Raw genomic sequence first — 14,114 nt, 5'->3', positions numbered from 1 at the left:
TGTACTGCTTTCCTCTGGGTGTCTTTTTCAGAAAAGGACCCAGAATATCCACAGCTACTCGCTGAAATGGAACCTCAATGATGGGGAGTGGCTGTAGAGGGGCTTTGACCTGGTCTTGGGGTTTTCCCACTCTTTAGCACACCTCACAAGACCAGACATAGGTAGAAACATCCTTGCCCATTCCCTCCCAGTGGAATGACTTTCCCAAATGGTCTTGGTTCTGTTCACCCCAGCGTGGCCACTAGGATGATTGTGGGCTAAGCTTAATAGCTTTACCCGGTACTTAGTTGGAACTACCAAGTGTCTGAGGATGCCAGTCTTCCTGGTGTCCACCGGAAAGAGTTTCCTTGTATAAAAGTCCTCTTTCTACAACAAACCTGGATTGATTAGAAGAGCTGAGAGGTGGTGGGTTGCTCCGTGCTGCAATCCAAGTTCTCTGGAGGCTTTCATCTGCTTTCTGTTTGGTCTGGAGCTGTTCCCTTGATGCTGGAGACATCAGTTCCTCATTGGATTGTGGACCTAGGCTTGGTCCCTCTGGAAGCGATGCAGGTGATGGGGCTGTTTCCATTGACTGTGAACTGCTCTCCACTGGTGCACTATGTTGGGGTTCAAGCTCCAGCTGAGCCTCTTGTGTAGGGTTATCTGTTGCTGCTGGTGTAGGTTCGGTGGGGCCCTCTGGTGTTGGGGTTGCAAGTACTGGATTCAGTGCTGGCAATGGTTCTGGTGCTGGTTGTTCCCTCGGTTCCGATTCTGAGACTCCTTTTTGCGAATACAGACTAACACGGCTGCTACTCTGAAACTACTGCTGTTGCAGATGTGGGCATGGGGTCCGGTTCCATCACCTCTGACCGGATCCTGGTAGAAGTTTCCAGAATAGAGCTAGGTGTGACAGCTTGCTTAGCCTGGCTGCGGGTGACCATTCCCACCTTCTTGGCTAGCTTCACATGATTGGCTAAGCCTTCCCCCAACAGCATGGCGATGAGATAATCATCGTAGACTGCAAAAGTCTACGTTCCTGACTAGCCCTTGTACTGGACTGGCAACTTGGCTGTAGGCAAGTCAAAAGAGTTTGACTTGAAGAGTTGAATCATCACTTGGATCTCTGGGTCGATTAAATTGGGGTCCACTAAGGAAGCATGGATAGCTGACACTTATGCTCCGGTGTCCCTCCATGCGGTGACCTTCCCACCCACACTCTGCTCTGAGGGTATCTGGGAGGTATCTGGGCCTGAGGACGTCTGGTGTGATTCCGGTGCAATGAACTGTAATCTGTTGGGGTTCTTGGGGCAGCTGCCCTTTACAAGCCCCAGCTCATTACATTTAAAACATCGTCCAACTGACGGGTCACTGGGGTGAGGTGGGTTGCTGGAGAATGGTGTGGCGGGACGATAAGGTGTCTGGAGTGTTCCTTGTTGTGTTTTTTTCATTGTTCTTAAGATCCAAGGGTTTGGGTGTGGGGTGTAGGGCTTGGGGGGATATTTTGGGGGAAGAGGTCTCCAAGTGGGCTCTTTCCCTGTTCTTTGTTTGACACTCTTGGTGGTGGCAGCACAGGGTTCAAAGACAAGGCAAAGTTTGTACCTTGAGAAAGTTTTTAATCTAAGCTGGTAAGAATAAGCTTAGGGGGTCTTTCATGCAGGTCCCCACATCTGTACCTTTGAGTTCAGAGTGGGGAAGGAACCGTGACAGTGTGTGTGTGTGTGTGTGTATATATATATATGTATACATATCTTCTGACTGTATGTTCCATTCTATGCATCTGATGAAGTGGGCTGTAGCCCATGAAAGCTTATACTTAAATAAATGTGTTAGTCCCTAAGGTGCCACAAGTACTCATGTTCTTTTTGCAGATACAGACTAACATGGCTGCTACTCTGAAACCTGTCAAAAAGCTTGTTTGTTTCTCTTAAATAATTTGGAAGGAACCTGTGAGGAGGAAGATGGGGAGACAGTCCTGGTGCACAAATAAATTAGTGGATCAGTTTCTCTTAAATTAAGAAAGTGTAGTAACGTTGTCATGTGAACTCTGTACACACATTACTGCAGACTCTTCTAATCTGATCTTGGCTAAAAAGCCTAAATCTTTTTTTTTTTTTTTTTTTTTTTTTTTTTTAACTCTGTGAAGTGTCTGGTGATGAAATTTGTTGCCATTATGACTGTAATTCCTCCGCTTTCATGCACATATATTGTATCCATCCTCAGGCCAAGAACCATTTTGTAGGCATAAATTAAAGAGCTGTGTGGGTGTATATAAACTCTAACTTGAACAGCTTGCTGTGTCCTCAAGTAGGAGGGTAATTTCGCCCCTTCATTGATTTTACTGATGTCTCTTATGAGCAAATAGTGCCATTTCCCTCAACCCTTGATGAATTGCATGTGCTACAGGGTGGCTTGTTGCTCACCAGACAATTAAGCAGGAGCAACAACCTTGCTTCACTTTCCTCAAACCTTTCATGAGTGACAGACACCTGCATCATATCATATACTCTTACCATTTTGAGATATAAAAACAGTCTTCTGGTATGTTCTCTCAAAAAACACAGCTTAGACTGATAGAAAAACACTCACAATGCAGAGGGATCATTTGCAGAAAAACAATGGATTATAATGTGCTAAAATCTTCAAAAGTAAACTGTAAATTTTACATCATCTCTGTGCCATGAGATCTTTCTGTTCCATGTACCTGCAGTTAACATAATATTTATGAGTCAGGGTTACTGCAGTATTGTATTCACTGTAGAGTAGCAAAAGCATGGATTTTAATGGGGCCCTCAGTACAGATTCAATAAATTCTTCCCTCTCCCATAAAACTACTTAAGGGGAATAAATATAAGCATGGGTTAAATGCTTGTGCTTTCTGTGCTGTTTTTGTTCCATTTCTTTGCTGGTTTCCTTAACTGCTAACTTGTAGTTTCTTTGTCTTTTAGAATGTCGGGTAGTGAAATCTACTTCCTATACCAAAATAGCTTCAACATCACGTAGGAGCACCACTAAGAGCCCAGGTCCATCTAGACGCAGCAAGTCTCCTGCCTCTACCAGCTCAGGTAAAGCAAGGAAGAAATGTTTCCTACTAGCAAAAACAAATGCTTTCGAATACAATTGGTAAAGTGTTAAAATCTCTGTGGTGTGTTTTTGTTTGTTTTTTGTTTTTTGGGTTTTTTTTTTTTTGCAAGATACTGTACATATACAATACTTTACACTAAAATGTCATCGGACAGTTACCTCGGTATCTGAGATACATTTATTTCCCAATCTAAATTGTAGAAAAATACCTGTATTGCAAAATCTTAAATACCACAACATGGTAACTACTGTTCTAGTTAGTCATGTTTATTATAGTAGTGCTTGACAAACCAAGAATGGCTAGGCACCATAAAAACACAGAGTAGTAGACAGAAGAGTTCACAGTAAATAGGCAAGAGAGACATGGGGTGGGAAAAGGGGTAGAACACACAAGCAGAGTGAACAATGTGATGGCAGCAAACAGCATGTTAGTTCTGTGATTTTTTGGGGGGCAGGGGTCGGTTTATCTAGGAGGAGACAGTTAAAAGGCAAGAAAAGACAGCTTAGACTGATAGAAAGACACTCACAATGCAGAGGGATCATTTGCAGAAAAACAATGGATTATATTGTGCTAAAATCTTCAAAAGTAAACTGTACATTTTACATGGTCTCTGTGCCATGATATCTTATTGTCCCAGGTACCTGCAAATAACCATAATTTCTCTGAGTCAGGGTTGTTTCAGTAATGCACTGAACGTACCGTGGCAAAAACCTGGATCTTAATGGAGCACTCTGTACCGACTCAATAGATTCTTCCTCTCTCATGAAGGGTAGAGGGGGAAAGGGCAACGTAGAAGAGGGTAAATGAAGCAGCTGTGAAGTGAAACTGAGGTAAAAAGACTGAGGAGGGTTGGAGCAAACAGCCAATCAGCCCAGGGCAGAGAAAGTCCAGTAAAAACTATAAAAATTTTTCTAAATGTCTGAAGGTACCTTAGTTGGCTGCTTTTATAGCTGCTCCTATCAGCTGGAGTCTCTAGCTGTTTCTTTTCCAAGGCCATGTGGTGGGAGGCCGGGCAGCCCTATATCCCAGTGCCCCCGGAATGGGGGAGGTCTCTTTTGCACAAGTCTAGAGGTGGTTGGGGGAGGGGTGGCCTTGCTGGGCCCCATTTTAGTCCCTCCCCGCAATGCAGCAGTCCCTGGTTTGCACTGTTTCTGCAGCTATACTACTGGCTGGAGTGTCCAGCTGGTGTTCCTCTCCACAGTTTTTCCCCAAGAGAAAAGTAAGCAATTGGTTACCTTTCAATGGTGACTACTGAATATGCAATTAACAGTTCTTAATAGTGAACATGCAGATATTATGTGTACAACATAGGGTTGCCAACTGTGACTGAAGCTCTTCTGGAGATTTTTTTTCCCCTACATGATGTAAGGTCATTTTCTTAAAACATCCTATTAAAATCTCCCAGATTGCTTTCAAGCATCACTGGGAGAGGATTGCCTATCCCGGGAGACTCCAGGCCAGTCCTGGAGGGTTGGCAAACCTATCTGAAGAGGACACATTAGATTGCAACCTGCAAATAAAGCCATGCCTTCTTATACCTTAAAAACCTTTTGAAAATTAAAGTGATGAGCATTTCTTGCCAAGTGTATAGTGTGAAAAATATATATTAGTGTATTTTATCTCAAAGAGTCCCAGATTGCTTAAACAAACTATATATAGGGATTAGTTTATTCACTGATGAACCTGTTTAACTGTTTTACCTGCCAGATAGCCTAGTTTGGTTGGGAGAGTCTGAGGGTTTGAACACCTTTGCCAGTGAACTATGTGGTCAGCTTAGGTCCAAGGAATACGATACCATAACAGCAGCAGAAGTAGAGGAACCCTGCAAAAAGGTAATGAGGAGTAGTATCGATATAGGGGGTAGAATTAAATAATTTTTATAGGGGACAATTATTTATTCAGACAGTGTAAGGAACAGTTTTTAAAAGCCTAGGCATGCAAAACCCAACAGGATGGATTTGTTCTTTGATCCTGAAGATAAATTGAGTACTATGCAGTTTATAGGTGGGGAGAATAGAGTTAAATCAGACCTTAAAAAGTGAGGGCCTGTTAGCTGTCGTATTGGCTCTGCATTGACATTAAGGCTACACTTATGGATGGAATTAGCTTAATGTATACTGCATTTATGTGTTCAACAACATTTCTGTGCAAAGTCACCATTCTTCTGTGCACAGATTAGGTATCTAGAGATCCCTCTGGCAGACCCCAAATCTGTGGTTTATTTGGAAAAAATATTCTGGCAGCATTTTTGACATGTTGGCAAATATGTTAACACAGTATGGTTTTGGACATGAGGTTAATAGCAGGGTTGGCTAGAAAACAAGAATTGTGTTTTGTGAAATAATTTAAACTTTTGCAATTTATTTTTGTTCCTATGCAGGACAAAAATGAGCCTTGTGAAGTTTTGAGAGACAGACGATCCCACTCCAAAATAGCCAATAACCCAGTGGTTAGGGCAGGGGTTCTCAAACTGGAGGTTGGGATCCCTCAGGGGTCGCAAGGTTACTACATGAGGGGTCGCGAGCTGTCAGCCTCCACCCCAAACCACGCTTTGCCTCCAGCATTTATAATGGTATTAAATATATAAAAACTGGTTTTAATTTATAAGGGAGCGTCGCACTCAGAGGCTTGCTATGTGAAAGGGGTCATGAGTACAAAAGTTTGAGAACTACTAGATTAGGGCACTTATCTGAGATGTGGGAGACAGAAGTTCAAGTCTCTGTTCTGCCTAATTTGGTATCTGGGTCTTCCAGATACTAGGTGACCTCCCCAACTGGGGGGATGGAAAGTCCTGCTATCTTTTCTGTTGCAACTGTTCCACTTTGTATAAATAATTAAATATTCATTAAGATAGAGAGTGAGACTCTGACTATTTAAATTACATACAGAAAAGAATGTTAAGGTTGCAAAGTCACTCAAAAATTAGGAAATGCCAAAATTTGCCCATGCAACCTTAATTTGGCTTGCTTGTGCATATAACAGTCGTTAATCAGATGATCACATACTACTTTTTCCACAGGACCACTGCCTCATTCCGTGTACATGATGTTCAGGAAGTGAATCAAGGCTTTCTAATAAATTCAGTGGCAAAAAAGTAGGTTAAAGCAAGATTGTTTAGTGATGTGTCATCCCCTTGCAGAACATTGAGTTGAGCATAACTTAAACGTCTGAAAACCGAGAAATGCAGCATTAAGGCTGCCCATGTAATCTTAACTGTACCCTATTTCAGCAATGTCCCAGGACACGATTAACATACACATCTTTTGTCTGCCAAGCTCAGCTGCTGAAATGTACAACCTCCTTTTATAACCCGTTCACTTTTACCCACATGGTTTCATCTAACACTATTAAAGGACAAAGAAGGAAAAATTGCCTCCCATTTCCCTACTGATGTTCTTCCACGCTTATTAATTCCTTTCATATTGTCTTTGTAGCAATAATTCAGACACTCAGCCAAATCAGAAAAAAGCTATCACACCTTCTGGACACAAATTCATGGAGGATAGGTCTATCAATGGCTATTAGCCAGAATGAACAGGGATGGTGTCCCTAGCCTTGTTTGCCAGATGCTGGGAATGGGTGGCAGGGGATGGATCACTTGATGATTACCTGTTCTGTTCATTTCCTCTGGGGCACCTGGCATTGGTCACTGTCAGAAAACAGGATACTGAGCTAGATGGACCTTTGGTCTGACCCAGTATTGCCGTTCTTACGTTCTAAATCTCTGATGTGACGCAAATCTGCTCTCTAACATTGTATGAGCTGTACACCAGGAATAAGGGCCGGATCATTTCTGCCTGAGTGAATTGCTACAATGTCCAGTAGATCACAACCTCTTAAGTCACCATTTGGTGCTGCAGAATGGGTAAAACACAATGTTAACACAGGCCACTTCTCTCCACCCAAATCAGCAATCCCCATGTCATGGTGTACTCCTTGCTCCTCCAAACTTCTGTATTCTTCTTCGTAGATGCAGCCGTGTATCCTACTTAGGTGTGTGTCTGTCCTGCACACCTGAGCAGAGAACTTTACCTAGCAATACCCGGTGGGGTGGTACTCACACCCTGCAGCTCTGGCTCCTCCCCTGGCTATATAAGGACAGCACTATCCCAACCTCCTCAGTTCCTTCTTACTGCCCATGGCTAGAGTCGGATCTCTGTGGTGTTCTTCACCTTGCACTTTCTGTCTCAGTGTCTGAGAAAAATTTCTTGTATAAAGTAGTAGTATCTTCAATAAAGTTTAGTATTAATTAGAATAGTTGGCTGTCCTGCACAATGCCCTCACCAGGGTTCAAGCATTGTCTGTTGTGTGTGTGGGCGATTCCCAACGATGGGTGCTTGTTGTGTCTTAGTGAAGGACACATTCAAGAGTGGTGCTCCATTTGCAAGTCATTCACAAGGAGGCCTCAGGTGGTGAGAGACTTGTGGCTGAAGCAGCACCTGCTGGAGCAGGCCATGAGGCCGGCTTAGGGAGCGAGGCCCTTGTCTGTTTAGTGGTCGTCTTCAGATTAGCCAGTAACGCTGCTCCACGCTTGGGCTCTGCCATCTTCCCCAAGAGGAAGAAAGATCATTGTAGGGCTCAGGGTGATTCCTCATTGACTTCAAAGAGGAGTGCTGGACAGAACCATACTCCCTCTGGCACACAGGATACAGGTCCATCTAACTGCTCCCTGATGTTGCACTGAAGGCTCCAAGAGCCTGTATTGTCAACTCTGGTTCCAACTATGGTGAGTTTGGTACCAGTGATGTCAGCACCAGCACCGACAGTGGCATAAGACCTGCTTTGCTTCTCAGTCTCAGACTCTCTACAGGTTCAAGAGTTCGCTGGTGTCATGGCCTTCTACGGCCTCATCATCCATTATGCCACTAGCACCTTCTGGCCGTGTCAAAGAGCTACCAGGCTCATCGGCACCACAGCTTACCCTGCCTGGGCCTCAGGTTTTGGAATTGGGGCCAATACTGGGCCCAGGACAGAAGATTCCTTCAACACTGGGGCATCCTTCAGCATCATTGTCTTGGCGGCACTTCCCTTTATCGAGCTCGGTACCTCCCTTAGCCTCAGTACTGGCACCTCTCCTGATACTGGATGGGAGTGTGTCTCATTCACTACCACCAGTGCAAATCCACCATTCCTCTTTGGCATCAATGATGCTCCTGTATTGGGCTTCAGATCTATCTGATTTTTAGTTTGCCCTGTTGGGATCGACTCCCCCGTTGTCATCAGAGAACCTCCAGGACTCCTCAAGATATAGGTCAGGATTGTCTGTCCCTCATAGTTGGATAGGTGTCAGAGAGAGCCCTCAGACCACCATTGGTACCAAGATTGGCATCTGTCCCATAATCGGGACAGGGTCTTTTGGCGTGGTGTCTAGTGGCCACTAATACTTTATCCATAAGCCCAGTGGCCTCCTTGGAATCCTTAGAACACTCCTCAGTCCCTGAGGTCCGACTTGACCTGCTCCAGAGCAAGATCACTGGTCCCGATGGTGGCTCCTCCTCCCAGACCACCTCAGCTGCAAGCAACTGTTGAGCTCATTTGCTCTGGCGCTCCAGGGTTATTCTGAACAGATGCTGTGGCGCAAGAACAGGACCCATTGTCGGCACAGCATACCACTTCCATGTCCTCCATGGATGACTCTACTGTGCTGGAATCCTCCTCTCCCTTAGTATCTGAGGTCTTTAAGGCATATAGGATCTCCTGAAGCATATGGCTTCTACCTTGGTTATCAGGGTGGAATGCCTGCAGGAGAATATGCATAAGCTGCTGGATATTCACCAGTCATCAGCTGCAGAGAGAGAAGCCCTCCCAATAAATGAGGCTCTCTTGGAACCTGCAAAGGCCCTGTGGGAATACTCCAGCTTCATTGTCTCCCACAGCAAAGCATTTGGAGAAGTGGTACTTCATCCCCATGCAGGGTTTTGAGGGCTTCTACTTCCACCCCGCCCCAACTCACTGGTGGTAACTTCAGCAAACGATAGCACACATGAGGAGATGTATAAGTCCTCCTGTCATAAATATAAAGGGAAGGGTAAACCCCTTTGAAATCCCTCCTGGCCAGGGGAAAGCTCCTCTCACCTGTAAAGGGTTAAGAAGCTAAAGGTAACCTCGCTGGCACCTGATCAAAATGACCAATGAGGAGACAAGATACTTTCAAAAGCTGGGAGGAGGGAGAGAAACAAAGGGTCTGTGTCTGTCTGTAGTCGTCTTGGCCGGGGATAGACCAGGAATGGAGTCTTAGAACTTTTAATAAGTAATCTAGCTAGGTACGTGTTAGATTATGATTTCTTTAAATGGCTGAGAAAAGAATTGTGCTGAATAGAATAACTATTTCTGTCTGTGTATCTTTTTTGTAACTTAAGGTTTTGCCTAGAGGGGTTCTCTATGTTTTTGAATCTAATTACCCTGTAAGATATCTACCATCCTTATTTTACAGGGGGGGATTTCTTTATTTCTATTTACTTCTATTTTTTATTAAAAGTCTTCTTGTAAAAACTGAATGCTTTTTCATTGTTCTCAGATCCAAGGGTTTGGGTCTGTGGTCACCTATGCAAATTGGTGAGGCTTTTTATCCAACATTTCCCAGGAAAGGGGGGGTGCAAGTGTTGGGAGGATTGTTCATTGTTCTTAAGATCCAAGGGTCTGGGTCTGTAGTCACCTAGGCAAATTGGTGAGGCTTTTTACCAAACCTTGTCCAGGAAGTGGGGTGCAGGGTTTTGGGAAGTATTTTGGGGGGAAAGACGCATCCAAACAGCTCTTCCCCAGTAACCAGTATTAGTTTGGTGGTGGTAGCGGCCAGTCCAAGGACAACGGGGGGGAATATTTTGTACCTTGGGGAAGTTTTGACCTAAGCTGGTAAAGATAAGCTTAGGAGGTTTTTTCATGCAGGTCCCCACATCTGTACCCTAGAGTTCAGAGTGGGGGAGGAACCTTGACACCTCCCCTAAAGACAAAGATTCTAAGAGGATGCACTTAATGGGCAGGAAGATTTATACCTCCTCCTCTTTGGAAATGTGCATAGCGAACCAGCAGGCTTTGCTCTCTAAATATAACTTTTTCAATTGGACAGCCATGTCTACGCTCATGGACAAGTTTCCCGAACTCTCCAGGGAAGAGTTTATGGCCTTCATTGCAGAAGGGTGTATGGTGGCTCAGATCTTGTTGCAGTCGGCTCTGGATGTGGCAGATGCCGTGGCCAGAATTATTATGGTGGCTGTGACCATGAGTAGCGCCTCATGGCTGCAGAATTCGGGGATTGCACCCGATATGCTACAAACCATTGAGGACTTACCATTTGATGGCTGGGTTTTGTTTTTAGAAAAACCAATGAAACCCCGCATTCTTTAAAAGACTCCCGAGCTACTCTGTGTGCGTTGGAAGTATACCTTCTAGTCATGAAAGGGAGCCACTATAGTGGTCAGAAGCAACGGCAGCAATTCCGCTTGCAGCATTTTTTTAAGTCACTCTTCCCTTCCCAAAGGAGTAGTCCCACTGCCTTACAGGATCTGTGGCTCTTTCTGGAGGTCCTATAGCTCTGGGTTTAACCAGCTGGCTGATCTGCACCACTCCCCTGGCATCCATCAAGTTGGAATGGGCGTGGTGAATGAGACCGGGGACGGTCAGGAACGAAAGGATGGTCTCTTTAGGCAATTGAATGCCATCCCAGATAATTGGTTCCTATTTTTGCCTCTACCACAGAGTTCCCATGTGATACTGGGCAATTCGCTTAAGCAAAACATTTCACAGGTGACCGTTAATTATGGGTTCCTCATTATTTGGGGGCCCAACATAAAATCTGGAGTCTGATTTGCAGAAGGGCTGAGCTCTCCCATCTTCAACTGAAATCAGTGAGAGCTATGTTCTCAACACAAATAGTGCCTTAAAAAGGTAAGTTCTCATAAAAATCCAGTCCTTCACATCTCAAATCAGGCACCCAAATTAGAGGAGACTTTTGACCTTAATCTCTGTGTGCCTCAATTACCATTTGTGTAAAATTGGAGTAATACCACCTAACTTCAAGGGGTCTTGTGAAGATAAATCCATTGATGTTTGTGAAGCACTCAGATGCTACAGTACCGAGTGCCACAGAATAGCCCATAAGAAAATTAATACTTTATTAAGAGCATGGTTTGATTGGTGTGCAGTAAGTAAGGCACAAAGCTATACACTGAACAAAAGGATAGAATGAAATATAGGATAGATGTTCATTCAGTGAGCACTGCCCATCCTGTGTACTGAATGAGGCAGGGGTCCAGTGCGGGGGAAAAAACTGTGGGATCATCTAACTAAAGACGGTATCACAATGCATATACACAAAGAGGCTGAAATAGGATTTCACAGGCAACCTTAAATCTGGCATTTCCTAACTTTGCAAACTTAACGTTCTTTTAATGTAGTGGGTTTGTATGTCATTTCCCAGATTTTCAAAAAAGCAAACAGAAAAAACCTGACATTTCTTCATGTGGAACCATTTTGACTCGCATGTATTTTAACAGCAGGGTTGGAATCTTTAGGATCCACAGCACAGACCTCTGCCATTTGAGCTAACAGAGTAACTGATAGAGATTGACAACCCACTATGCTCTGTGAGCTGGCTGCCAGCAGGAGAGGAGGCAGACTTTTAACCATCAGATTTCACGGCAGTGGAATGTAGAGACTCAAGAACCCTGGGTTTTATTCTAGGTTCAGAGGGAAGTGTACCATAGTGATTACAGATCGTTCTGCTCCAGTTCCTACAAGCCCTGCCCTTCTGTGGCCCCATTCTGATACGAGGTCAGGGTGGGCAAACTTTTTGACTCGAGGGCCACATCTGGGTATGGAAATTGTATGGCAGCCCTTGAATGCTCACGAAATTGGGGATTGGTGTGCAGGAGGTGTGAGGCCTCCGGCTGGGGGTGCAGGCTCTGGGGTGGGGCTTGGGATGAGTGGTTGGGGGTGCAGGAGGGTGCTCTGGGCTGGGACTGAGGTGTTAGGAGGGCGCGAGGGGGATCAGGGCTAGGGCAGGGAGTTGGGGCACAGGAGGGGGTCGGCGGCAGGCTCTGGGGGGTGCTTACCTCAAGAAGCTCCTAGAAGCAGCAGCATGTCCCTGCTCCAGCTTCTACATGGAGGCGCAGGCAGGCAGCTCTTTGCGCTGCCCTGTCCACAGGTGCCAGCCCTGTGGTTCCCGGCCAATGGGAGCTGCAGGGGCGGCGCTTGGGGTGGGGGCAGAGTGCGGAGCCCCCTGGCTGCCCCTATGCATAGGAGCTGGAGAGAGGACATGCTGCTATTTGTGTGAGCCACACAGAGCGGGGCTTGAGGGTTGGATTAAAACCTCTGGAGGGACGGATGTGGGCCCCGGGCCGTAGTTTGCCCATCCCTGTACTAGGTAGACATCTACCCAATTTTCACATCCCTGTCCCAAAGCATGGAGATAGAGCTTCTCAATTAAACATTTATAAGAATATTAATGTGGGAAAATGTAATTTCCCCCTAACTCATTTTGATAAATGGCTGCATCGTTTTCACTGAAACTTTCCAGAACAATTCAGCCGAAGTCAGACAGTTGGCATGGAAAATTTCAGTCTAAATCATTAAAGTTATAAAGCAAATAAAAACAGAATCTTATGATGGAAAGTTTTAAGCAATGCTATTTGCACCACCTATAATTAGGAAGTGATTTCCATAGGAGCAGTCATATTGCAATACTGAGCAAAATGGGTAAACTTGTTTTAATGGGAAAGAGTTATGTTTTCATTAGGTTGTCCTGACAGAGCCATGTTTTGTTATTTGCTGTTCTTTATTTTTTTAAAATAGCTTCTAAATTGTAATGCCTTGCATTTGACCTTTAGCAGAATTAATTGCCTGTCTGTTTTACCTCTGCCCCTATTGTATCTGTAAATAGGATATAATAAGAAATACCAGAGACTTGAATTTGAGGACATTATTTAAAAAACAAAGCCCATCAAAGTACAATAATTATTAAATTTAATAAAAATTAAATAATAAACCTTGTACAAAATCTCAGACAATAAAAATATGCTGGTTTTTGTTTGTTTGTTTTACAAATGTTTCAATTAGTACAGCAAATAGCAATTCTTGGAAACATATGCATGAAATATCATAAAAAATAAATTTCAATCTTATGGTCTTCCTTAGTCACTAGACTTGTATGTACATTCATTTTGGAGGGAAAAAAATCATCAAAAAAACAGGAGCGCACACTTTCTTTTTCAGCTGTAAGTTTGGAGAAATAAATTTTGTAGGGGTTTAGAAGAGAGAGGTCACCCATAAAATAATAAAAATGCACCATAAACCCGCTGCCTCATTGCCACCATCCTCTGTCAGAGACAAGGAACATTTTACAACTGCTTAAGACATGATTAAAAAGTCTGCTCATGGTATGTGGGTATGCTTTTAATGGAAATGGAAGCAAGTGCTCCTTCAGCTTCACGATGAGTCACACAAATTAAAACAACCAAAAATTGCACTTCGATTTTCACAGGATTTACGGAAAGTTTTCAAGTACAAACTTCTGTATTTTTTTTTCTTTCAGTTTTTCAGTAGCAAGTGGTGTAATAAAAATCCAGTGTAACTTCAATGGTACCTATATCCTCTGTGAAGAAGACAAGGTTCATAAAGAATTTATAGAGTGTATAATATTATCTAGTGGTGTGTGTTTAAAAAAAATGTTTCAGCAAAGGAATCATATACCAAGTTTTAAGCCAGTGCCAGTTTAAAATTGTATATGTCTGTAAACAAAATAGGGCTGTAGCATGCACAGATGGGATCTTAATGAGACTTGCTATAGAATGAATGCTTCTGCTGTCCTGTACTGTATCAGAGGAGAGGTGGCTATGTTCTATTGCAAAAGGGTACATTTTCATTTGCTTTGAGCTTTCATTCTTAGCCATCCCAGAGACCACTCTTCTTCAACCACCTTGGTCAGATATATCTCAAGAAGGCCTTTTAGGTCCCTAAGGCAGGGACTTGACAAATCAGATTGTCTTTAGTGGGGTAACGTATTTATACCCACATTATTATTATGTTTAGCTAACACTTTTTTCATAAATGTGCTGAA

General features: G+C 43.8%; 1 protein-coding gene across 10 annotated transcripts in view; it reads left to right on the top strand.

Annotated features, from left to right (window-relative positions):
* Window positions 1–14,114, top strand: part of DCLK1 (doublecortin like kinase 1) — a 315,491-nt gene that overhangs the window by 220,306 nt on the left and 81,071 nt on the right. For 5 of the 10 annotated variants that reach the window (XM_077806484.1, XM_077806492.1, XM_077806533.1 and 2 more), the window contains one exon: window positions 2,925–3,041. In XM_077806484.1, coding sequence (XP_077662610.1) covers window positions 2,925–3,041 — 117 coding nt within the window. Of the gene's footprint in view, window positions 1–2,924; window positions 3,042–5,104; window positions 5,120–8,312; window positions 8,345–14,114 lie in introns of all 10 variants that reach the window. The other 5 variants (XM_077806515.1, XM_077806500.1, XM_077806552.1 and 2 more) reach the window with 3 other exon arrangements.

Source organism: Eretmochelys imbricata, chromosome 1, assembly GCF_965152235.1.
Source record: "Eretmochelys imbricata isolate rEreImb1 chromosome 1, rEreImb1.hap1, whole genome shotgun sequence".
NCBI classification, from domain to species: domain Eukaryota; kingdom Metazoa; phylum Chordata; order Testudines; family Cheloniidae; genus Eretmochelys; species Eretmochelys imbricata.
Note: the sequence above shows the minus strand (reverse complement) of the source record. Positions and strands in the feature narration are given on the sequence as shown.